The following is a 26,953-nucleotide window of genomic DNA, read 5'->3' as shown; positions in this document are numbered from 1 at the left end:
CCTGGCGCTTTTTCTCTCTTCTGTGCTCTTGCTACCCCATCATGAGATGTGTATGGCAGAGTAGGATAGTCTCACTTTCTAGCCAAGGAACTGGAAAAGAACCCAAAGGAAATGAAGAGAAGATAGTAAAGTTATTTACAAACAGCTGGGCTCACCTCCCATCTGTACCTGTATGGATCTAATCCAGCTGCTTTGACAATGAAACTGACACTGGAGTCACAAGCCACAGAAGGCTGGTTAGAAGATGTGGACTGAATCCAATCAGTTTTAATGCCAAAACAATATCAACGTTCTCCATAACATTAAAACAAAACCCTAAGTCTCATAACATAAAATATCCTGGATATAATCCAAAGTTACCTGGCATATAAGAACCACGAAAGTGTCAACCCAAATAGTAAATCAACAGTGTTGAGATGACATAGATTTTAGAATTAACTGATACTTTAAAGTAGGCATTATTAAAATGTTCTAAATAAGGCCCTAGCTGGTTTGGCTCAGTGGATAGAGCGTCAGCCTGCAGGCTGAAGGGTCACAGGTTCGATTCCGGCAAAGGGCACATGCCCGGGTTGTGGGCTCGATCCCCAGTAGGGGGCGTGCAGGAGGCAGCTGATCAATGATTCTCTCTCATCATTGATGCTTCTATCTCTCTTTCCCTCTCCCTTCCTCTCTGAAATCAATAAATATATTTTTAAAAAATTTAAAAAAATAAAATAAAATGTTCTAAATAAGGCCCTAACCGGTTTGGCTCAGTGGATAGAGCATTGGCCTGTGGACTCAAGGGTCCCAGGTTCGATTCCGGTCAAGGCATGTACCTTGGTTGTGGGCACATACCCAGTAGGGAGTGTGCAGGAGGCAGCTGATCGATGTTTCTCTCTCATCGATGTTTCTAGCTCTCTATCCCTCTCCCTTCCTCTCTGTAAAAAATCAATAAAATATATTTAAAATGTTCTAAATAAGGATGAATACTCTTAGAATGAAATGAAGACAAAGTCTCAGCCAAGAAATTGAAGATATGAAGAGGTACTAAATATACATTTTAGAACTGAAGAATGCTATAACCAAAATAAAAAACTCAATGGGTGGGCTCAATCAAATGGAGATGTCAGAGGAAAGTGAACTTAAAGACAGATTGATAGAAATTATGCAACTTGAACAAAGACAATAAAGAGTTTAAAAATAGAACCCTCAGTAATCTGTGGTGCTTTACCAAAGGTTTAACATTGGTGTCATTAGAGTTCCAAGGGGAAAAAGTATGTGATATAGCAAAAATATCTGAAGAACTTGTGGCTGAAAACTCCCCAAATTTGACAACAGATAAATTCAAAAAGCTCAGTGAACACCAAACAGGATAAACTTCAAAAAATCCATGCCCAGTCATTCCATAATTACAACACTGAAAGCAGCCAGTGAAATGATGCATTACTTAAGGGAACAATGATCTGAATTGAATGACTGTAGATTTCTCACCAGAAACTATGGAGAACAAAAAGAAATGGCTATTTTAAAGTGCTGTTAGAACTGAAACCCAGACTTCCATATCAATGCCTTATTTTTATTGCTTTCAGAGAGGAAGGGAGAGGGAGAGAGATAGAAACATCAATGATGAGAGTCATTGATTAGCTGCCTCCTGCATGCCTAGCCTGTGCCCTCTTGAAATCCGGGACCCCTCGAGGGATGTAGCGGTGTGCCAAGCCGCAGGCGGCCAGGGAGGAACCAGTGCCCTGCTTGTGCTCATCCTACTGTGCCTGCTGCGGCTTCTTGGTAGCGCAACTGCGGCAGCTGCGCTCACTAGCCCAGCCGTGAGCCCAGCTTCTGGCTGAGCGGTGCTCCCCCTGTGGGAGCACACTGACCACCAGGGAGCAGCTCTTGTGTTGAGCCTCTGCCCCCTGGTGATCAGTGTGTATCATAGCGACTGGTCAACCGGTCTCGTTCAGTCCTAAGGGTCACTTAGGCTTTTATAGAGAGATAGTAAGACTTAAAATCAAGTAGTTGATTCTTCTTTGTTTTTTTAAAAAAACTGTTTTCTTTGTCCAAGTTCTTCTGTCCACCCATATAAATTTTAGAATAAGCTGATCTACAGCTACAAAAATTCCTGTTGGAAATTTTTATTGCAGTTGAGTTAAATATATAGATTTGGGGGGGGGGGTGATAGCTTTATTATGTTGAGTCTTCTAACATCAACACAGTGTGTATCTTCATTTATTAAGATTTGCCTTTCATCAATTTATAGCTTTCAGCACACAGATCTTGTTCGTGTTCTATTAGATTCATATCTAAGTGTTTCATTTTGGGGAAGCTACTGCAAATGGTAGTTTTAAAATTTCAGTTTCTGATTAAATACAGAAATACAATAGATTTTTATGTATTTTCCTTATATCCTACAATCTTGCCAAACTCATTAATTCTATGGGTTTTTCCTATGATTCCCTGGGATTCTCTATATAGAAAATTGTATTATCTTTTGAGTAGGGGAAATTTTTATTTCTTTCTAATCTATATGCCTTTTCTTTTTTTTTTTAATATATTTTATTGATTTTTTACAGAGAGGAAGAGAGAGGGATAGAGAGTTAGAAACATCGATGAGAGAGAAACATCGATCAGCTGCCTCTTGCACACCCCCTACTGGGGATGTGCCCGCAACCAAGGTACATGCCCTTGACCAGAATCGAACCTGGGACCCTTGAGTCCGCAGGCCGACGCTCTATCCACTGAGCCAAACCGGTTTCGTATATGCCTTTTATTTCTTTTTGTAACTGTATAGCACTGGCTAAGACTTCCTGAACTATGTTGAATAAGACTGGTAATAACAGACATCCTTGCCTTTTTCTTGATCTTAGAAAGCTTTCAATTTTTCACACATATATACACACTTATTTATATATATACACATATTAAAATGAAGGTAAAATAAAGACACTTTTAGACAAACAAAGCTGACATAAACCTGAGAGAATGCATTACCAGTATACCTATACTAAAAGAAATTCTAAAGGAAATTTAAAAATAATATATTAAATGCAATGACAAAAGTAGTTACAACTTGGTGGGGAGTATTATAGAACAGATGATATCTCAAGACACTCTCAAAGAATGATTAAAAACAATCAGAAAATATAAACAAAACCACAACCAAGAATTAACCAAGCTTCAGAAAGAGGGGAGGGCTGTGGAAGATAGGAGAGAAAGGACACTTCAGACAAAGGGAATGGTGTGAACAAAGGTGCAGAGGAAAAACTGGACTTTAACCATGAACAAAGGAACCACTACAGGATTTTTAATGGGACAGTTTATGGTAAAAATTGTGGGAAACTTCTCATTTAAGTGCCAGAGGTAATTTCAAGTGGAGGTATAGTACTCCCCTCTTGTTTGTGGGGGATATGTTCCAAGACCCCCAGTGGATGCAAGAAACCATGGATAGTACTGAACCCTACATATACTATGTTTTTTCCTATCCATACATACCTTTTCTTTTTTTAAAAATATATTTTATTGATTTTTTACAGAGAGGAAGGGAGAGGGATAGAGAGCTAGAAACATCGATGTGAGAGATACATCGATCAGCTGCCTCCTGCACACTCCCCACTGGGGATGTGCCCGCAACTAAGGTACATGCCCCCAACCGGAATCGAACCTGGGACCTTTCAGTCCGCAGGCTGATGCTCTATCCACTGAGCCAAACCGGTTTCGGCCATACCTTTTCTCTTACAGGAAGCACTTTATAGCTCCTCTTTGTTGTATCTGAATTGCCAACATCACTACACTTGCACTTGGGGGCCATTATTAAGTAAAATAAAGGTTATTTGAATGCAAGTACTGAGATACAACAGTTGCTCTGGTTACTGAAAAGGCTACTAAGTAACAAGTGGGTAGCATATACAGCATGGATATGCTAGAGAAAGGGATAATTCATGTCCCAGGTGGGACAAAACAGGACAGCACAAGATTTCATCATGCTCCTCAGTATGGGGCACAATTTAGACCTTACCAATTGTTTGTTTCTGAAATTTCCCATTTAATATATTCTTACTGTGGCTGACTAAAGGTAACTGAAACATCTGAAAGTGAAACACTGAATAAAGAGGAACTACTTTATAGACATATGTTTGTAGTTTTGGGCTAGAATGTGCATGGAAGGAAACAAAGCCAGGAGCCAACAGGTAACAAAGAGTAAACTGAAATAAATCTTCAAAAGATACTAAAGAGCCCAGCAGGTGTGGCTCTGTGGTTGAGCATCAACATATAAACCAGGACATCACACTTCAATTCCCAGTCAGGGCACATGCCCAGGTCGTAGGCTCCATCCCCAATAGGGGGCATGCAGGAGGCAGCTGACTGATGATTTTCTCTCATCATTGATGTTTCTCTCTCTCCCTCTCTCTGAAATCAATAAAAACATTTTTTTTAAAAAAGTACTAAAATTTTTGATGAGAATGAAATATGAGTATAGTTTATAAATGAGGGAGAATATAAGAGTGTGATGAGGGGATGAAGGAGATTAGAGTTCATGGACAGAATCTTAGTGGGTTCCTATATCCTTTCAAGTTCATTCATTTAAAAAAATTTTTAATTGATTTTAGAGAGAGTAAAAGGAGAGAAAGAAAGACATCAATTTGTTGTTCCACTTATTTATGTAGTCATTGCTGACTCTTGTATATGCCCTGACCAGAGATCAAACCTGCTTGGCATATCAGGACGATGCTCTAACCAACTGAGCTACCCAGCCAGGGCCAAATTCGTTCTTTAATTCCAGAATAAGATGCTCTATGTAAAGGACTGATAAACATCTGTAATGTAAAGGACTTTGTGACAAAGTTCTTTTGGTATAGATTCTATACCTTACCTTCATTTGTGTTTCTAATGGTGTTTGTGCCAAAAAAGGAGGCTGTCCCACCAACATTTCAAAAAGAATTACACCAACACTCCACCAATCACATAACTGTGTATAGCCTAAAATAAGATACCAAAGTTATATAGTTATTTATAAGCACTTTAATTAATATAATCATAATATTAAGCCACCAAGTATACTATAAAATTAATAGTTTTATTATAAACCTGAACACTAAGCTATATTTTAATCAAGTTTCACCTGGAGATTGTTTATCAAACAAATATTTTACCTGTTCTTAACAACACTTCAGGTGCAATATAATTGGGAGTTCCAACCAAAGAATGTGCTAGACATCGCTGGTGCTGGCGTGCAGCTCTCCGTTCTAGTGGCTTCAGTCTATCTCCACATCGACAGTTAGAAGGGTCACCCCATTCATTACTGAAATCCATACTATCTTGCCGTGAATGGTCACCTATAAAGTAAAAAGAAATAAAAGCAGTAAGAACAAGAGTAAACCAAGAGTCTGTTTAATTTTTTGACATCATGGTTTATAGTTAACAACACTCTTCCCTTATGACAAGCTAAGATACAATGTATATCCAATCACTGATGGTGTTTATTAATGACTGCAGCTTGTGATCCGCAGTATTAATAGGACAAATGTTACACTAAGAAAAATTAGCCCAAGATTCAGAAATGTATTCAATGTTAAATGATGACAAAGTCAGAAGTAGGTAAGATTAAGAATCTGTTACTCAGACTGCTCCCCATTACTACTCTGGACAAAGTTCTAAACAAATTAGATCAGTGTTTTATTCATTCAACAAGTGACAATGATAAGAAAGATAGGGTTGTCTCTCAGGCAGCTTCTCTGTAGGGAAGAAACACAATGAACAAATACATATATAAGAAACAGGGCTTCTGGTCAAGATGGCGGCATAGGTAAACGGTACTCATCTCCCACAACCACATCAAAATTTATAACAAATACAGAACAGCCATCATTCAGAACCACCTGAAATCTACCTGAATAAAAGTCCTACAACTAGGAAATTAAAAAAGGAGCACATCAAGACTGGTAGGAGGGCCCTAACCGGTTTGGCTCAGTGGACAGAGCATTGGCCTTCGGACTCAAAGGTCCCAGGTTCGATTCCGGTCAAGGGCATGTACCTTGGTTGTGGGCACATACCCAGTAGGAGGTGTGCAGGAGGCAGCTGACTGATGTATCTCTCTCATCGATGTTTCTAACTATCCCTCTCCCTCTCTAAAAAATCAATAAAATATATTTAAAAAAAAAAAAAAAGACTGGTAGAAAGGGCAGAGATGTGAGGAGGAATCTCGGGAATCCTGCTGGTCCCACATCCATGTGTGGTGGTTTAAAAATGGGAGGGATTTCTTGGCTTTAGAGGCTTCCCTGAGGACCATGGGGTCCCTGCCCCACACCAGGTCACCAGCCCAAGGTTCCAGTACTGGGAAGAGAAACTGCCACAACTTCTGGCTAAAAATCCAGCAGTGATTGTGGCTGAGTGACATGGAGGCTGCAGGAGTCCCAGGCAGTTCCTTTTAAAGGACATAGCATGGGATTTCCTCAGTCTCACTCCCTCTGAGCTCCAACACTGGGGCAGCAGCTTGAAAAGAACGTGGGACATTCAGGGAGGAACTATCTTGTCTCGAATCAGGTTAAGAGATGGAGGGGCAGTTTTCTCCCAGACAGAAGTGTTCCTTTGTTCAGTCCTCCCTACCACAGAGATGACAGGCTGCACTATATCTGAATCTCCATCATACTAGCTTACACTTTTCACCTCACCTGGTGATTCCGAGACCCTGCCCCTCCCTACTTGCAAGCTCATCCAAGGCATTTCCAGTGGCTTTACCATACAACTGGCCTTTCTTGCCTCATGCTTTGGACTTTCCTAAAATCTCTCAAACAAACAGCAGCTGGCATTAGCGTGACCAGTCTCCCTCAATAAATGGCCCCAGGCCTAGCACTAGCAGCAGCCTACCCTGGTTCACAGTTTGGCATCTCCTAGGCACCTCCAAGCTCATCACAAGTAGCAGCCATTTGCAGATTGCTTTGTAGCTCATGCTGGGTGTCCCCAGGCACAGGCAGAGGTTGACTTTGCACCTCCTGGGAGGCCCCAGAGCCAATGCACCCAATGGTCAACTTCAACCTTGCCACATTACAACCCTACGACATCCACAACTAACACATTCAAGGGGAGGACTCAGTGAGCACAAAAGCAAGTCCTGCTCCATAGGGTTGGCTCCTGCACAGCAGCTCTTCCACTATAGTCACAGATGGTCCACAGAGCCGATTGGCCTGGGGGTAAATCCCTCCCAGTGGCACCAACATCAATCAAAGCTCAACAACAATATGACAGTGCACATAGCTCACACGGGGGCACATCTGGAGTGCCCAGCTCAGGTGACTAGGGAGGCTGAGACATACCAGATTCTACCAAGTCTGGAGACATACCAAATTTACCTAATACAGAGAAACAACATAGGGAAGCAGCCAAAATGCAGAGACAAAGAAACAGGAGAAATCTCCAGAAAAAGAACTGAATGAAATGGAAGCAATAAAACTACCAGGTACAAAATTCAAAGCAATGGTTATAAAGATGCTCAAGGAACTTATGAAAACTTCAAAGAACTTAGTAAGAATTTCAAAGAAATTAGAACTCAACAACATAAAAAAGGACCATACAGAAATGACATGTACACTAACTGAAATAAAGAATAATTTATAGGGGATCAACAGTAGAGTAGAGGATGCCAAAATCAAATCAAGAGTTTCGTATACAGGAAGTAAAGAACACCCAATCAGAACAGCAAAAAGAAAAAAATCCCAAAATATGAAGATAGTGTAAGGAGCCTCTGGGATAACTTCAAGTGTACCGACTTTCACATCATGGGAGTACTAGAAGAGAGAGAGCAAGAAATCAAAAACCTATTTTTAAAAAGAACGACAGAAAATTTCCCTTACCTGGTGAAAGAAATAGACATACAAGTCCAGTAAACCAACTGTCAGCTGGTTTATCAACAGAAACTTTGTAGGCCAGAAGGAAGTGGCAAGAAATATTCAAAGTAATGAAAAGCAAGGACCTACAACCAAGATTACTCTAGAAGGTCACAGGACTTTAGAACTGAAGGTCAGATAAAGACAAGGAGAAGCTAAAAAAGTTCATCACTACCAAACCAGTATTACATGATATGTTAAAGGGTCTTCTTTAAGAAGAAAGATCAAAAATATGAAAAATGACCCTAGCCGGTTTGGCTCACTAGATAAGAGTGTCGGCCTGCAGACTGAAGGGGTCCCAGATTCGATTCCGGCCAGGGCACATGCCTGGGTTACAGGCTCGATCCCCAGTGGGGGGGCGTGCGGGAGGCAGCTGATCGGTGATTCTCTCTCATCATTGATGTTTCTATCTCTCCCTCCTCCCTTCCTCTATGGAATCAATAAAAATATATATTTTTTTTAATTATAAAAAAAGAAAAAGAAAAATGGCAATAAATGCTTATCAACAATTAAATCTAAAAATCAAAATAAATGAACAAAGAATCTAATGCACAAAATAAACTGATGAATACAATAGAACCAGAGGCATGGAACATGGAACAGACTGATGAATCTCAGAGGGAAGGGGGGAGAAGGGCCAGGAAGAGATTTACCAAAGAACTTATATGCACATGTGCCTTACCTATTGGACACAGAAAATAGAGTGGAGAAGGCCTGGGAAGAGGCGGGAACTGGGTGGAGGAAAGCAATGGGGCATAAAAAAGGGGGACATCTGTAATACTCTTAACAATAAAGGTTTAAAAATAAATTAATTAAAAAAAGAAACATAGTGATGTATCCCATGTTGAGAATCAACTGGGGTGATGTGACAAATTGAAGTGACATATGTAAAAAACAAATGGGAATCAGCCATTTAAAAACTAGGGCAAGGCATTCTATACATAAACAACAATAAAGAGAAAAGACCAGTGTAATTAGAAAAGAGGAGAATGATAGGAAATGGAGTGGGAACCAGTGCGCATGAATTTTGTAAGCAAAAGACGTGGTTTGCCTTTATTCCAAGTACAGTGAGAAGACATTGGAGTGTATGAAACAAAAAAATGACAAGATTTGATTTACATTTAAACAGGTAACGGAGGACAAAAGTGAAAAGAAACCAGTTAAGAGGCTATTACCCCAAGTATATAGCTTAACATACAAGTTAAGCTTGGTGACTGGGGAGGCTGAGCCCAGTCACTGATGGTAATAGTGGTGATGGAGAAAATTTCAGGATATATTTATAGGTGGAGTAAGCAGGACTTACTGATGAATTACATGTAGAGGGTATGAGGGAAAAGAATCACGGTAATGTTAAGTTTGAAAAGTCTATTAGAAATCCATGTGAAAGGGAGACACCATTTCTGGAGAGATTTGGAAGTCACTGACATGGAGATGGTATTTAAAGCCATGATTAGATGATATCACCTAGAAAAATATATCTAAAATTAACCTAGCTGTAATGTTTGATTAAAACACAATTTGTATACTCTGAAGATTTTCAACCAGTAGACTGGAATAGAGTCTAAAAATCATACTTTTAAGACGAACTCCAAGTAATTCAGGTGAATCTGGAAGACATTATATTATATTAAGCTGAACATTAAAGTAGGTTCAGGTGTCCCAGTTCTATCCATTTACTGTCAATCTACTCTTGTTCACAGAAGGCTAATATTACTTACCTCAGAGGATTGCTCTAAGCATTAAATTAGAATATATGTAAAGCACCTAGTCATAGTAAGTATTCAACAAATGTCAGATCGACTTACACTTCCATTAGCACTTGAAGGGATCTTGGTGAGGCACTGTGGTGTAGTAGAAATAACATGGGCCCTGTAATCAGACAAACCTGGGTTCAAAGCCTAGCCCTTACACTTATTTTCTGTGTGACCTTGGGCAAGTTACTTCATTTAATTCAGCCGTCGTTTCTTTATTCTGTCTTACTAGAGGCCGGGTGCACGAATTCGTGTACAGGTGGGGTCCAGCTGGCCCACCCCAATGGGAGCCCATCGGTCCAGACTGACCGAGGGGAGGGGCCGAGGGCCGTTGGCCGGCCCCGCCCTGAATCAGGATGTTGGTTGCCGATTGGGGGCGGGACCTACCAGGGCAAGGGAGGGCGGGGGTGGCAATCAGGGCCCAGATCAGGCTGGTTGGCTGCCACAGTGCATGTCATAGCCACTGGTCATTCTGATCATTACGCCTTTCCAGTCGCTGGGCTTTTATATATATAGACTGCATTAATAAATCATATTAATATATACAAATTTTTATGATTTTACTCACCACTCTGGTAGTACTTAGAATCATGTGTCCATCTGAAGCCAGTGCAGAGGCCAAAGTCAGTCAATTTAATATGACCATCACGATCAATCAAAATGTTATCAGGTTTAATATCTCTATGAATAAAACCCATTTTATGAACACTTTCAACTGCACAGGTAAGTTCTGCTATGTAGAATCGTGCCAGATTTTCTGGAAAGATGCCCATTCTAATTAGTAGGCTCATCATATCACCCCCAGGAATGTAGTCCATTACAAAATATAAATTGTCCTTATCTTGGAATGAATAATATAGTCGAACTACCCATTCATTGTCAGCTTCGGCCAGGATATCTCTCTCAGCTTTAACATGAGCAACCTGATTTCGAAGTAGAACATCTTTCTTTCGAAGAGTTTTTGTTGCATATAATGCCTTAGTATCTACTTTTCTTGCTAGACAGACTTCACCAAATGCTCCTATTCCTAGTGTCTTTATCTTCACAAACATAGACTTGTCCATTTTAGCCCTCTTAAGACGGATGTAATTAGACTCTTTTTGGCAAAGCATCTTTCTCATTTGATCCTGGGCTTCTTGAGATAATCCAACCTAGGTAAATAAACTATATGTTAAATGAAGAATTATTTTCTATACAAAATATTAAGAAATAGCTTGGAAAAATTCAAGCATATATTTAAAGGTTAAGTGCATACTTTTTAATAAAGCATGTTAGAAATCTAAAATATATTTCAGAGAAAAATCAATTATCAAAAGTGCAACTTAAGGGATAGTTAAGAGGGTATACAAGGTGAGTATAAGATCCTACTGTGGAGAGCAAGATGACACCAATGGTCAGCTTTCTACTCCTAATGTACTCAAAAAAATGTTCCCAATGTGCAATAACCAAACATCTGTTCACATGCATCCTCATCTATCTTTTTATGCATACTCATTCCAAATTACATGATTACTTTGCCTTCATTATATGCTTCTCTTTGAAAATACCTGGTCCTCAAATACTCTTCCTCCCATTTTACCCTTCATGAAAAGAAATTCTATTTCAAGTTCATTTATTCTAAAAAATTGATGTATGAAGAACAGAAGAATATCTTCTCTAACCTAACTATTCATTAAGTCTTTCCTTTATCTTTCTCAAAGCATTAGAATTAAGGGTAGGACTCACAGCCATAACTAACACAAAATGCAAAGAGTTTCACCTACTTTATTTTTCTTTCCTATTTTGTTTTAAACTAACAACTTGTGTGATTACAGGGTAGCTTTAAGATATTTTGGAACATTTCAAAGAATAGTCAGTGTGACTTATTAAGATACACAGGTAAAAACCAAAACCAACTTTTAAATAGATATGAAATACCTAGATTTAGAAGGAAAAGTTTATTTTTAGCTAGCTAATAACTAATGAAAAGTAAAGTCTAATTCTAGAAATGTAAGACTAATTAAAATATAGCAACCTCATGCTTCTGTTAGGATGTGTATTTGCATGCAAAATATTTTAAGAAGGGTGGCATGCCAGTAGTATAGAACTGTTTCTCTTAAAATCTTACTTGCCTACACAGTAATGGAGGCTACAGAAGTCAGCAAAGCTTCCAACACCATAAAAGTTTAAATCAGCTATTAGTGAAAGTGAAGAGGAAAAAGGAAAAATAAACTAAGAAAATACATACAGACAGACTTTAGTAAGAAACCTTAAGAGCTAAAATATGGATAAATCATATAACCAGGGTATTTATCTAACAAAATTCAATTTATAGCTGGAATAACAACACTGTGAAATCAGATTTAGAGAAATAATTTTAAAAGAATGGTTTTCTTAGATTGTGTGAGGAAATTTCATTACAAATTTAAGCCTCTTGGACTTTGAGCGATAGATGTAAGATTAAGAGTCAAACCTTTGAACTGTAAACACGATAAAAATAATAGTACCACTATATCTAGTGAAGGCATCTATATGGAATCACAATAGAGATTAAATTTATTCTGATCTCCTTTTAAGTGGACTTTGATTTAATAATTTCAGCACATTTTTCCAGTACATTATAATAATGAAATTAGATGGGTAAATAACTGGAGGGAGATGTCTCTAACACTTTCAAATAAGACCACAACCTGGTGAATAAACACACAAGCTCAAAATTACTAAGTAAAGGGGGGCGTGGCGGGCTAGAAGGGCTCAATGGGGGGGAAAGGAACATATGTAATACTTTCAACAATAAAGATTTTTTTAAATTACTAATTAAAAATGAACTTTTCATAAATGTATCGAGATGAGACCCAGATCATTTTAGCTCATTTTAAAAAGTTGTAAGATAACATGTAAAACCTAAAAAATAACCCTTGTTTCAATTTCCAATTACACCTAAACCATAAATTATATTTTTAATTTATTAGAAGAACTTTTATTACATGAATTCAGAGTAAATCTTAAAATACTAAAATGAAATGCTGTAATTAAAATACTTTAATGTTTACTGACTTAAATAGCTGATAATATATTTGGCTACAAAAAGGAAGAAAAATACTGAACCACAGTATTTTAAAATAAACGCCAAGGAAATAGATGATCAAGTATAAAAATGGACATTTTAAAAGGTTTTACCCGCATCATTTCATTCTCTAATTGTTTTTTACGATGTAGACGTTGCTGATGAGATTTGAGAACATTTTCTACATGTTGCTCCATAAAGAATTTAAATGCCTGAGGAGAATAACTTTGAATACGAGATTCCCTTCGCTCTTCATCTTTCTTGTTTTTCCTAACGGTGATAGGTGAAGTTGTAATCTGTTTCTTTTCTTTATCCCCACTATCAACATTTTCATAACTTTTTTCACCCTCATCTTCCTTGGGCACAGTTGACTGATCCTCTTTGTTAGATTTATTGATTGATTCATACGGAGGAACAGATGGGTTTTGGTGTAGCAGATGTTTTGGATAAGGTGGTGGTGGACCTTGATAGTTTGGAGCTTCAGGAACAGGCGACATAACAGTCATATTTGAAGTGGTACCCTCAGAAAAAGGACTAGGTTGAACAGTTTGAATTGGCTGTGGTATCCAAGAAGGATGAGTAGGTGCTAAAGCAGTCTGTAGCTCTGGTTTTAACACGCGTATGCTTTTCACAGGTTGTTGTATTGGAGCTGGTGTAATTGCAGTGACTGTTGTGGCTGAAGGCTGAGAATTAGCAGAATGACTTGTTCTATTTCCTAGTGGGTTATTAAAAGAATTTGACCTCACTGGTATGTTAGGTTGCCATGTAGGGATTTCATGTCCAATGCTTGGGGATGACTGGGCTGGAGCTGAAGATGACTGAGGCCAAGTTGTTTGAAGTCCAGGAACACTAATGTTATAAAGTTCCATATTATGACTATTTCTATTTGGCACCATCATAGATTGAGGAATATTTCCATTTGTATATGACGAGGGAGCAGCAGATCCCCCCGTTTGTAAAGCAGAAGGGCTTTGTCCATTAGTTGGGGTCAGAGGATATGGAGGGGGTGGCTGCCGATTCACTGCACCAGTAGGGACATTTTGGTGTATCATAAAATCAGTTTGACCACTACCATTCTGAATTCCGGGTCTCCCTGGTGGGTAGTTAAATTTGTTAGAACTCTGCATGATGATTGGTTGTCTGCCAACAGGAACAGAACTAATGACTCTCTGTCCCTGATTAGGAGGATTCATTGGGGACATGTTCAAAGGTGGTGGAGGATAGCCCTCCTGCCAGGCTCCAGGTGGAACAGGAGAGATTCGAGAGATTACATATTCCATATTCCCAGAATAGCGCTTTGTTTGAGAGTTTGGTTCCCATGAGGGGGGAGGTGGAGTTGTACCTCTTGGAGGAGGAGTCTGGCCTCTTGGGGGTGGTGGTGGAGTGACACTCCTTACTTGAGGAGGTGGTGGGGGGTTCACTCTCTGTCCGTTGCTAGGGTGAGCTTGAGCAAATGCTGTGATACCAGATCCTGACAAAGGTTTTCCTACATCTGTTTGTGAGTTGGGACTTTCGGAACGATAGGCCCCACTTTCTCCTAGCGGTGGGCCATGTCTCTGAGGAACTAAGGATTCTTTAGAACCTTTCCAGCTTTGTCTGCGGTTAACTGATTGTTGCACACTCCCTATGATCATAAAACAGAGGGGGGAAAACATTTTTAACTTCTTATTTTTGAAAAATTTAGCTTGGAATTCTGACACTACTAAATGATAATTCTCTTTCAAGAGTCATACAAATCAGGGAGGCAAAGGGGGAAATATGGAGAACATCTGTAATAGAGTCAACAATAAATTTCAGTAAGTGGTTTTATTTTACCTTTTAAAATTTTATTTTTGACTAGGCAATATAGTCTCATAACTCAAAATTCAAAAGGTACAAAGGAATACCCACTTCTGTCCATAGCCAACCAGTTTCCTTCCTTGAAGGTAACCAATCTCGTCAAATATTTTAGGGATATACAAGTAAACAGTATACTTCCTATATATAATATAGTGCCTTGCTCTTTTCATTAAAAAATTGAAGATTCTGCCGTAGCCGGTTTGGCTCAGTGGATAGAGCGTCGGCCTGTGAACTGAAAGGTTCGATTCCAGTTAAGGGTACATGCCCAAGTTGCGGGCTCGATGCCCAGTGTGGGGATTGCAGGAGGCAGCCAATCAATGATTCTCTCGCATCACTGCTGTTTCTATCTCTATCTCTCCCTTTTCCTTCCTCTCTGAAATCAATAAAAATGTATTTTAAAAAAATTGAAGATTCTGTATCAGTATATAAAGTGTTTCCTTTTAAAAATGTTATCCATTTTTTTACTGTATAGATATACCCAAATTTATTTAATCAGTTCCTTTACTGATGGATATTAAGGTTGTTTCTAGTCTGTTGCTTTACAAAAATAAAAAAAATAAAAAAATAAAAAAAGTCATGAAAAAATTTCACTTCAGCCTCAATGGTTTGGCTCAGTACACCAAGAGGTTGGTTGCTACGGCACATGCCCAGCAGAGGGCGTGCAGGAGGCAGCCAATCTATATTGATATTTCTCTCTCATCAATGTTTCTATCTCTCTCTTCTCCTCCCTTCCTCTCCGTCTAAAATCAATAAAAACACATTTATTAAAAAACTTCATTTCATGCCCTAGCCGGTTTGGCTCAGTGGATACAGCACGGGCCTGCGAACTGAAGGGTCCCAGGTTTGATTCTGGTTGCGGGCTCAATCCCTAGCAGGGGATGTGCAGGATCAAAGTTTTTATCTCCCTTCCTCTCTGAAATCAATTTTAAAAAAATAACATTTAAAAATTTTTCATTTTATAAACTATTATAAGTGGCATTAGTGAGCTTCCTTTGTAAGGCTAATAAGCTCTCATTCCATGCTTTGGATCCTTTCTTCTGGATTCTCAAGAATCTTACTTGATCCTTCTCTCTTGAACATTTAATGTCTTTTTAATATATATTGATTTCAGGGAGAGAGATACAAATATCAATGACGAGAGGGAATCATTGATTGGCTGCCTCCTGTACATCCCCACTGGGGATTGAGCCCACACCCAGGCATGTGCCCTGACTGGGAATCGAACTGTGACCTCCTGATTCATAGGTTGACACTCAACCACTGAGCCAGGTCAGTCAGGCTTAAATACTTAATTTCATCCTCTTAACTGGAATCTTGTAATTATCTTTTAAACTTGCCTAAGTCTTTGGTACTAAGAAAAATAATAATAAGGCTCTCTATTCACTCCAATATAGACCACTTCCTCAAAGTTTTATTTGGTGCTGGTTCACAAACTGATATTGACATGATAGAAGGTAAGTATGGAAGCTGAGAATAAGAATTTAGAGACTTACAGAAATTTGACAAAGTAATTTTATGTCTGTTAAAATGTGGTAATGAAATATTTGGACTTATATTTGGCATGTCATTTAAATTTTTAATTTTTCTAATAATTCATTGGTAATGTATTTTATAAAATTACTAATCCATAATAAATTAAAAATAAACAAATAAAAAGATCTTCATCACAGATAGGAAGCACTATTCTTGCTAATGTCCTCACTCTACCTTCATAGAAAAACTTCAGAGAATTGTTTATACTTGAGTTATTTTTACTTCATATCCATTTATTACTCAACTCACACCAATCTGAATTATGCTCCTATGACTAAACAAAAATAAGTTACTCATGTCTTATGAGCTGCATTGTGCCCCCCTAAAATTCAGTAAGTTCTGGTAAGCCTTAATCAAGTATGACTGGGAACTTACGAGGAAATCTGGACACAGAGAAAGGCACCAGACACATGTGCATGCAGAGGGACGACCATGTAAAGACCCAGTAAAGATGGTCATCTGCAAGCCATGGAGGGAGAAACCAAATCTGCTGTCTCTTTGACCTCGGACTTCTGGCCTCCAGAACTGTTAGAGACTATATCTATTATTTAAGCCACCCAGTCTTTGGTATTTTGTTATAACAGTCCTAGCAAACTAATATACCATGTCATTAAAGTCAACAAGATACTTTCTAGTTCTCACCTTGGTCAACCTCTTTCCCTCCTTCCCCTTCTTTAACATGCTCTTCCGTAGGATTTCAAGATACTAGAAACCACATTGGTTTTTTAACTCCTTTTTAGCTAAATTTTCTGTCTTCTTTGCAGGCTTATCCTCTCCTATCAGCTACAAAGCAGTAAGCTTGGTTACAGTCCATACTGTCACTTTTGTCTATGTTACCTCCTTTAGGTGACCTGTGTAAGGCTAATACAAGAATTGTATATATCTAACTAGCTTCCTACTTGACATCTTCACTTTGAGCTTAACTCAAACTCATGTCTACAACCAGACTTATGATCTTTCTCCCCCAAATCCTGTTCTCTTAGTATTCTCTTTCATAACGTAGTGTATCACCATCCGTTTTCCACACCAAAAGCCTAAGTCATCCCTCTCTAGTATCATCGCCCATATGCAATCACCAATCCTTGTCAATTTTACTCTTCCCATCTCTCTTAATTCATTCACTTTTCTCCACTGCCATTGCCCCAGTCCAGAATACTTCCATTTCCTGTGAACAGTCTCTTATCAAGTCTATCCAGATACCATCTCTTGCTCTCTCTAATCTGTTCTTCGTCCCCTGCAGCCATGTTTTAAAAACACAAATCTAATCTTGTCATCACCCTACTCGAAATGTTTCCCTAACTGCCTACTGCTCTTACGATAAAATCAATACAGTCCTTCTCCAGTTATATCTCCTACTTTTGTTGTCAGTGCTCTAACCACTTTCATTTCTTCAAATGAGGTATCAAAACCTGTCAAACAGGCCATGCATAAGGATATTCTTCCTCACTAAAGCCATTCCCTTGTCTTTCTTCAGATATTGGCTCTATTATTAGTTTCACAGGAAGGTTTTCTCTGATCTCCTTGATTAGGTAAAAAAAAAAAAAAAAAAAAATCACTCTATTATGAGTCCACAGTACCATGGAACTCTCTCTCCCCTCTTCATTCACACTTATGCAGTTACTAGAGGCCCAGTGCATGAAAATTCATGCAATGGAGTGGGGCGTCCCTCAGCCCAGCCTGCCCCCTCTCACAGTCTGGGAGCCCTCAGGGGCGGGAGGCAACCTGGCGATCAGGGAAAGGCGACACCTCCATCACACCCCTGCTGCTGCCACTGCCGGCAGCACAAGCCTTGGGCAGCGCCCTGGGTGGCTGGGTAGCCGCCACCCGAGGCTTGCCTGTGCCTCAGGACGGCCCTGGGCGGCTGGGGGTTGAGGGGACTGGGCACCGCCATCTTGTGGCTGTAGGCGCCACCATCTTTGTGAGGGCAATTATGGTCAATGAGCATATTCCCTCTTTATTAGATAGGATAATTCCACATGTATTTGATCTTCCTTACTATGGCAACTCCATAAAAAGGCAAGGACTTTATACCCAATGCCCAGCAAAGGACATGAAACAGTTGTTGATCAATAAAAATGTGCTGAATGAAAGAAAAATTGAATAATAAGGCCTCTTATCTATATATATAAAAAGCCAGCGACCGGAACGCCATAACGACCAGAACAACTGGTCACTATGTTGTCCACTGCAGCCAGTGAACCAGCCTGATTGGGGGGGGGGGGGGGGGGGCAGCAGCCAACCTCCCTTGGCCCCTCACTTCAGCCGACCCAGCCCTGATCAGGCCCCAATCGGGGAGGGCAGGCCAGCCAACCTCCTGCCATCTCCTCCTCCCCAACAGGCCCGGCCCCGATCCACCCCGATTGGGGCTGGGCCTGCCGGACCCCACCCGTGCACGAGTTCGTGCACTGGGCCTCTAGTAAATTAATAAAAAAACACACAAGATTAACAAAGAATTAAAATGCCAATTCAAAAATAACCTATAAGCTGAAACCGGTTTGGCTCAGTGGATAGAGTGTCGGCCTGCGGACTGAAGGGTCCCGGGTTCGATTCCGGTCGGGGGCATGTGCCTTGGTTGCAGGCATATCCCCGGTGGGGGGTGTGCGGGAGGCAGCTGATCGATGTTTCTCTCTCATCGATGTTTCTGACTCTCTATCCCTCTCCCTTCCTCTCTGTAAAAGATCAATAGAATGTATTTTAAACAAAAAAAACCCACAAAAAAACCCCACAAAAATAACCTATAAACAATGTAAAATGAGATAGTATTTCCACAGCCATTAAATATACCGGTCAAGGGCATGTACCTTGGTTGCAGGCACATCCCCAGTGGGAGGTGGGAGGTTTGCAGGAGGCAGCTGATGGATGTTTCTCTCTCATCAATGTTTCTAACTCTCTTTCTCTCTCCCTTCCTCTCTGTAAAGATAATCAATAACATATATTTAATAAATAAATGAATAAATAAATAAATATACTGCCCTTCCAGTATGGCTCAGTGGTTAAGTGTTGACCTATGAACCAGGAGGTCATGGTTCAATTCCAGTCAGGGCACATGCTCAGGTTTCGGGTTTGATCCCCAGTGAGGGTTATGCAGGAGGCAGCCAATCAATGATTCTCTCTCATCATTGTTGTTTCTATCTATCCCTCCCTCTCTCTGAAATCAATAAAGATATATTAAAAAACAACAAAAACCAACAACAACAAAAAATCCTCCATTTGAATAAAACAATTTGGATGGCCCATGGAGTTCATATTCTTTTTAAAAATGATAATACCTAGGATTTCCAAATATAGGAATTCTCATATTAAACTGATTGGGAGAATGTAAGTTGGTAACATCTTTCTCACAGCAAAATCTAAGAGAAACCTTAAATTTTTGCAAGTTTTAAAAAATTGAACAAAATAATCAGGAATGTACAAATATTTAGGAACAATGCACTTACAAGGGGAAAAAAGATAAATGTTAAAATGAGAGACTGGTTAAATAAAGCATGTGATAAATCTATTTTAATGTAGCTATTAAAATCATTCCATTTAATAACAAGGAAAGTTATGCATGGTATATTAAATGAATGAAGTAGGTTTCAGTATGACCCATTTTTTGCTTAAACAAAAGAATCAAAATACACATGTATAAACCTACCCAAGTTTTCCACAGGAAAAAAGACTAAGAAACAAAACACAACAAAATCTTGTGGGTATAAATAGTATTTTCTTTTTGCTTAATACTTTCTAAATATTCTATGATAAACATGTTTTTACTCTTATAATAAAAAACAGTTTGAATTATATTTGTGGTTAAAAGGAATGTTTCAGTTGCAATGTAACTAATTAAGTAGTTCTTAACTACTGCTGCCGATCAGAATTACCTATGGAACTTTAGGGCCCATCCTCTCATTCACTTTGGTCTAGTGTAACACTGTAACACTGTTATCCTAATTTGAGACTTTCACTTACTGTGATGCTTTTACCAACTTCTGAGACTAAAGATTTGATATACTTATATTTTAAAACAATGCTATAAAATAAAAGAGTAGGGGAAAAGTTTGATTAATCACCTGGTTTCAAACTGGCATTAATAGGTCTGGCAGCTGCTGTAACCATCTGTTCCCGTCGAGGATCTTGGTAACTCATTTTACTAATGAATTCAATTGCAGCTTCTATACTTCTGTTATTAGTTTTCTGAAGAGCTTGTATAACCATATCCTGACATGAAATTTAAAAAAAAGAAACAAAATTTAAATCTTATAATTAATAAGAGGGAAAGAGCACTATGAGTTCCACTAAAAAAATCCAATTATGAAGAACAGGATCCCAAATCATAATATTCATGTCCTATTTGTAAAACTACTATAAAAATCCATACATTTTCAAATTTCTAAAGAAAACAAAACAAACCCTCAAATCCTCCAACTATTTAATATTTTCACCTCTATGTAACAATTAGTTGGGTTTTATTTTCTAGGCTTAACTTCTTCCAGGTAAAATCATAGCAATATAAATCTGATTATTTCTCTCTCTCTCTCTTTTTTTTTTAATATTTAAAGAGAGAGAAAGGGAGAGGGAGAGGGAGAAAGAAACATTGATGGGAGCGAAACATTGATGTGCTGCCTCCTGTATGGTCTCCCCAATCAGGAATCAAGCCTGCAACCCAGGCATGTGCCTGACCAGCAATCTTTTGGTGCACAAGATGACACCCAACCGAGCCACACCAGCCAGGGCTATTTCTCATTCTTTTTTTTTTTTTAATTCTTTTTTTATTGATTTCAGAAAGAAGAGAGGGAGAGAGAGGCAAACATCAATGATGTGAATCACTGACCAGCTGCCTCCTGCATGCCCCCTAGCCCCACAATGGGATCGAGCCCAAAACCTGGGCATATGCCTCCACCAGGAATCAAACTGTGAAATTGTGAATATTCTATGCTGATACAATACACAAATTTGTACACATATTAAAAGAAACATTTAGGCAGGAAGTCACTAAAAATGTGTAATATAAGAAAAATCCTTTCTTTTGTTTTTAAAAGTTCTTACCTCATCAAATCCAGCAGCTTGTAAATCTTGAAGCATTTGTGGGTTAACCTCTAAAGTATTCCGACTTGTTTCATTTGCGAATGGTTGTAGAGAGTTTCGAATTTCCAGCAAGGCTTTATGATGAGTTCCAAATTTGGGTGGATTTCTGACTTGTCGAGGATCTTCAACAGACATTTTACTTACGTTATGCTCAGCCTTTGCAGCATCGGATGGTTTGGATAAATTCCTAAGGGATTCCCGAATTTCTTGCAACATTTGCCGGCTGCTGCCAGTATAGTTACTGGCAGGAAAGGTCTTAGGCCGCATTTGTCTATATCCTTCTGGCTTTTCACTTCTCTTCATGAAAACATCTATATGTATAACCCACACAAAGTACTTTAAGGGCCACTTGACAGATTCAGAGCCTTCTCTTGAGCAAAACTGAAAAAGGTCCTTTGCGGAAGTACTCAGGAATATTAAACTTCTTTACAATTTAGATAATTAACCCTATAAAAGAAAAATAAGTAAAGCTGTAAAGTGATTTACTGATAAAGCAGTACCCTGAATTAGGGAAAGAGGGGGAAGGGAGGACACACTGATTTAGGAGGTAGAGTCCTAGGTTATAGTTCTGGCTCTATTATGGATTACTGCATGATCAAGACAAATTTAGTTAACTTCTCCATGCCTATGTCTTAATCTATAAAATTACATAAAGTTGTGGTTATAATGATAAAAAATAACTTTAAAAGTGCTTTAGTGCCGTAGCCAGTTTGGTTCAGGCCGATGTGGCTCAGTTGGTTGGAGTGTCATCTCATACACCTAAAGGTCACAGGTTCAATTCCCGGTCACGGCACATACCCAGGTTTCAAGTTCAATCCCAGTTGGCACATACTAGAGGCAACTGATTGATGTTCTCTCCTCTCTGTGTGTGTGTGTGTGTGTGTGTCTCTCTCTCTCTCTAAAAATCAATAAACATGTCCTTGGCTGAGGATTAGTTTATATAAAAAATATAACTCACCCAGATGAGTTAATGGATTAAGAGAGGTAAGGTGGCCTGCCTAGGGTCATGTAGCCAGTAGAAGATCATACTAGGAGTCGACTCCACACATCCTGAACCAGCCCAGTGTTGTTCTCATTATACCTACATTTTGAGTTTCCTAAAAGCAGGGATTAAGACGCTCTCATTCTTTGAAGAGGTACATATATTGGTTAGAGTGAATAGACAAAACTTCCATTTCTTTAAACGTTCACACCTTCATCAATTATACAAATACCAATAAATCCAAACAACTATTGTTGATATTTTGTCCAACAGTTATCATGACCTAAAGAGATTTCGGAGTGTTACCTTGGGTTGAATTAGGTTTATAAAAATTATGGCCTATCTCAATGCTCTGACTAAAATCAGTTATGAGAATAGCAACAGTCATATGTACCGTTTCTTTCTTTGCAGCATAGTCTTAGTTGTTTAGTCAGCAATATTCAAGAATCTCTGCATAATGATGGCATTTCTTTCAATTAGCTTTCTAAGAATTAACTAACCAAAAGTGAAGAGAATCACTATAATTTACCTTCATGCTGAAAAATTACTGCCATTTCTACTCAATAAAAAAGTTGTTCAATGACTAAATAACTGTTGTGGTCTACAAAAATCTCCCACTAATCTAAATCTAACATTTAGAATGAAAACTAAATAACCAGAGTTGGAACAGTTCCAAGGCTATGTTTATATAAAACATCAAGGACTAGCAGTTAAAAAAACAACAACAACAAAAAACTCAATCTATAGAAGAAAATCTAGATATCATACCAAAAAAAATGTAGTATTTTTTTATTTGCTTTTAGAGACTCACAAGGCATGTTCAATAAATACTCAGGCATGGAAAGACTGCACTTTCCCCAGCATGTACCATGATCTAGTTTCTGGCAGTAGCAGCTGATCAGAGGAACACAATGCTACTTCTTTTGCTGTTCAATCAAATTCTTCCACTTGCCCATTTTACCTGTCTGGCAACTTATTAAAGGAAAAGAAATGAACTTAGTTAAATCACAAATGTAGATACCTTAGCAGAGAACATTCATTCTAATTATAATTTCCTCTTCCTGGAGGAAATGTGATAAAAAAAATTTTTAAACTTCATAAATAATTCACAAATCCTGACAAACTTCATGATCTCAGGCATTCAAATCCATCTCCCAAACTGGACTGATACATTATTATTTGTGTGTGCAACTATACTTATTTCTCACTAGGTTTACGAATCACTTGTACACGATGACATCTTTTAAGTCATATTAACATATGGGTCAACAAACTTTAAACTTGGTTCCCTTGGAAAATAACTTTCAATTGGAGAAGTCAGAGAGAATAGAGTTAAATCAAGTCGCCTGAGAGCCATTCTTTAACATTCAAGTTCTTCTTGAAGTTAAAATAAACAATGTTCCCTTAGTTTTCTTTCCTTCATTTTCCGCATTTACACCCACTCTCACTACATAAAGACCCCTCCATCTCCCACTCCTTGTAACTATGAACAGCAGCCGAGCATCACAGGACTGTAAACTGAAATGCCCAGGATTTCTCCCCGGTGCGTCCGGGATCCGGTCCCTCTAGGTGGCCGAGAACCGCAGCTCTTTCCCCGGAGTTTCCTTCGGAACCACTTTCGCTTTCCTTCCTTCCCGACCGCCGCCGACCCGTGCGCGTTGCGGGTACGACGGTGGAGGTGAGAGGCAGCCGCCGCGGGGCCTCCAGCAAAGCAGGCTCATCCCCGCCTAACCGGCACCTCCAAGGCCGCAAAGCCTGGGGCTCTCCCTCCAGCCCCGGGCGCGGCCAACCCTCGCTTCCCCCAGGCCGGGCTCAGCTCGGGTCCCCGCCACCAGCCCCGTCGGCCGGCCACCCGCCGGTCCGCAGCAGCCCCTGGAGCCCCGCCAGCCGGGATGGGCGTGGGCCCGGCGGCCACCGCCCCGCCAACGCCGGATCCGAAGGAGAAAGTGCGCCCCTCCCGCTACGCCAGCCCCGACCTACCTGCGAGGGGATGCGGGGCTCCTGGACAGCGGCCGCGGGCCGAGGGCGGGCGCCGAGGCGGCCGGAACCCCTCCCGGGGACCCCAAGCACGCCGGGTGGGGCAGGGCGGGGAGAGACGCCGGGGGGCTGCCGCGGGCCAGCGCGGCCCGTCGCGAGGGTCGCGGGGACCTGGCTCTCCCCTTAGCACCAGGCCATTGCCGCCGCCGCCATTTTGCCTTCCACTCGGTGTCGCTGCCGCCGTGCTCCGCCGCAGGTTTCCCGGATGTGGGCATTTCCCGGCGTCGCTTGCGCGGGGGCCGAGGACTGGGGGCTTCTGCCCGCCCGGCCGCCTGCAGAGAGCGCCGCCTGCGGCCTCCCGCCCTCCGCCCTCTGCCCTCCGCCCGCTCCCCTGCGGGGCGGCCAGCGTAGCCCCGCGCCGCCCCCGCCCCGCGCGGCCCAGGTGACTCCGGCTCGGCCCGTGGGACCCGGCTGTGGCTCGCCAGAGCCCACGCGTGGACGGCAGCCTCCCTTTCTTGTTGTCAGTTGAGCTTTCCGTGGGCGAGTACAGAATAAAGATGCGCGTCTCAGGGAGCTCTGTTCGCAGAAGGAAGCAGCAGTGAAACCTCGCTGTGGACAGCAGGATTCGGGATTTTTAGAGGCTGAAATAAAATGATTTTTGCTTTTTTTTTTTAGGTCTCGTTTCCCCAGTAAATCCGTGAACTTAAGTATTTTCCAAAACACATTCCAAAATATATTCTTGAACCAAGAAAGATTAACAGAGTTTCGAGATTTTTATGTCAACCAAATCAGCAGAAATGTCTTTATTGCCGTCATTGGAATAACAGTGACTGTGAGGTTTTATTTTCTGTTAAGTTGGAAATTTGGGATGGAATCATTGGGCATATGTTTGAAAGTACCGTTTGTAGACCGCCTTTGCCAGTTCTGCCTCTTGAAAATGTATGCAAGTTGGTGTTTTTAAATTCCCTTTCATCATTTTTTTGCTAGAGTTTACCAAAAAAAATTTTTTAATTAAGACTTCTTTTTCTGATGTTAGTTACTGGCTACTGTATCCAAAAAATTCAAATGTGAAAAGAAAAGATTATATTAAAAGATGACATTCTAAGAGCACTTGGTTGAAAATCACTGTTCCAGCCAAAGCCAGTTTTGCTCAGTGGATAGCGCGTTGGCCTGCGGACTGAAGGGTCTCATTGCAATTCCGTTCAGGAACACAGGCCCAGGTTGTGGGCTTGATCCCCAGTAGGGGGCGTGCAGGAGACAGCGGATCAATGATTTCTCTTATCATTGATGTTTCTATCTCTCCCTTCCTCTCTGAATTAAATGAAAATATATTTTTAAAAAGGAAAAAAATCAGTGTTTCACAAACACAGAGTTTGTACCAGGTAGAGGATTTGACCCAAGGTGGTCACTCAATAATCTTAGTTTTTACTTTCTTCTACTGGAGGACAAAATAATCTCTAGGTCCCTTTCAGCCTGCACATTATATGAATCTATGTTCACAGGCCTGCCTGCGTTTGGAAGAGTGTACTACCCACAGTCTTGTCACCTGTCATCAACTCATGGAACTTCTTCACTTAAGTTTCTCAATTCTCTCTGAGCATGAAGACAGGAATCTCCATAGACTACTGGCCTTGGGGAAATTCCTCGATAATTCACGGAGCTGGGTGAATTGCTGTAAGACTAGGAGATTGACTGCTATGAAGTAGGGGGACAGAAGAGCAGGGAAAGGAGAGGAGTGATCTGGAGAGAACCTACAAGATTAAAAGTGGCTGAGACTACAGGTGGGAGTGGGGGTCAAGGTGAAAGACCAGGAAAATGCTTACAAGGGGTGCTGGATGTCTAAGAAGGGCAGTATCTGCCTTCATTTGAAGGTCTTTGCATTGCTGTGATGGAAAACCCTTGGTCCAGCCAGTTTACTCATCTCTTGAATGCTTCATGGAAGTGGCAATTTTATTTTTCATTTTTTAATAGTCAGGGGCCAAATTTCATATTTGGATGAATGTAGGAACTGGGCATGAAGAAGTCGGGACCCGTTGTGGTCCTGAGAGCATCAGCCCTCCTAGGAACTCAGTCTTAGGAGAAGGCTCTAGATTATGAGCAGCTTCCTTGAGGGCAGAGAATCTGTATAAATTATTTGGAATTCTGATCACATTGGTCTCTTCTCCCCCATTTGTTTATTCAAGCATTTACTTATAGTATTATGGACTCATAGATATTTTATCTTTTGAGTATTCTGTTTTGTTGAGCAATTGTTCCAACTTTGGCTATTGGGAACTTTTCCAGTTGGTTTCTGTGTCCCTTTGACCTATTCCCATTATTTTTTGTTGTTATTTTAGAATTTCCTTACTTTCTGGCACTACAAGATGCTGCGAACTAACTTGTATTATTTCCAAACCCTCCAAGTAGCCCTAGTTCCTTTTATTGGAAAATGGTATTAGAAACCAAATCTGGGGTCTGAGTGTGCTCATTGCTACTCGGGTATCATTGCTTGTATGACCTCTCTGGCAGAGATTTTTAAATTTAAGTTCATTCCATACTATGTGTAGGGTAAAAACTGTTTGGATTTGTTATGGCTATTATTTTAGAGTCTAGTATTAAGTACAGTTTAGCTTCGTACATCTATGGCCTGCACAAAAATTGTTTTGACAGTGAATTCATTTCTGGTGGCTTTGTTAAGCTAGACAGCTACTGTCCCCCAAAGTTGTCATGACACTTTGGAATTGAACATTAGTTTATTTTTAATTAATTAAAAAATTTCATGTGATCAGCTAGATTCTAGTCTTTCTCCTTTTTCACCATGCCCATCTCTCCATGGCTTCTTCCCTCTATGTACACCTCTATTTTAGTGAAATGTTGAAAATTATTTTGATGCTAAGATGACTGCAGTCCTGGATGTAGCTGCTAG

The 26,953-nt window shown here is 40.1% G+C and overlaps 1 protein-coding gene across 1 annotated transcript in view; it reads right to left on the bottom strand.

Moving 5' to 3' along the window:
• The window catches only part of LATS1 (large tumor suppressor kinase 1), a 30,360-nt gene extending 6,000 nt beyond the window's left edge, over positions 1-24,360 (bottom strand). The window contains exons 1-7 of the mRNA XM_079780506.1: positions 24,052-24,360; positions 21,051-21,536; positions 20,075-20,222; positions 12,764-14,274; positions 10,173-10,755; positions 5,124-5,306; positions 4,844-4,950 (exon numbers count right to left, since the gene is read on the bottom strand). Coding sequence (XP_079636632.1) covers positions 4,844-4,950; positions 5,124-5,306; positions 10,173-10,755; positions 12,764-14,274; positions 20,075-20,222; positions 21,051-21,392 — 2,874 coding nt within the window. The 5' untranslated portion in view covers positions 21,393-21,536; positions 24,052-24,360. The remainder of the gene's footprint in view (positions 1-4,843; positions 4,951-5,123; positions 5,307-10,172; positions 10,756-12,763; positions 14,275-20,074; positions 20,223-21,050; positions 21,537-24,051) is intronic.
• Positions 24,361-26,953: the final 2,593 nt, after the last annotated feature.

Source organism: Cnephaeus nilssonii (assembly GCF_951640355.1).
Source record: "Cnephaeus nilssonii genome assembly, chromosome: 9".
Taxonomy (NCBI): Eukaryota; Metazoa; Chordata; class Mammalia; order Chiroptera; family Vespertilionidae; genus Cnephaeus; species Cnephaeus nilssonii.
This window is presented reverse-complemented; position numbering and strand designations above follow the sequence as displayed.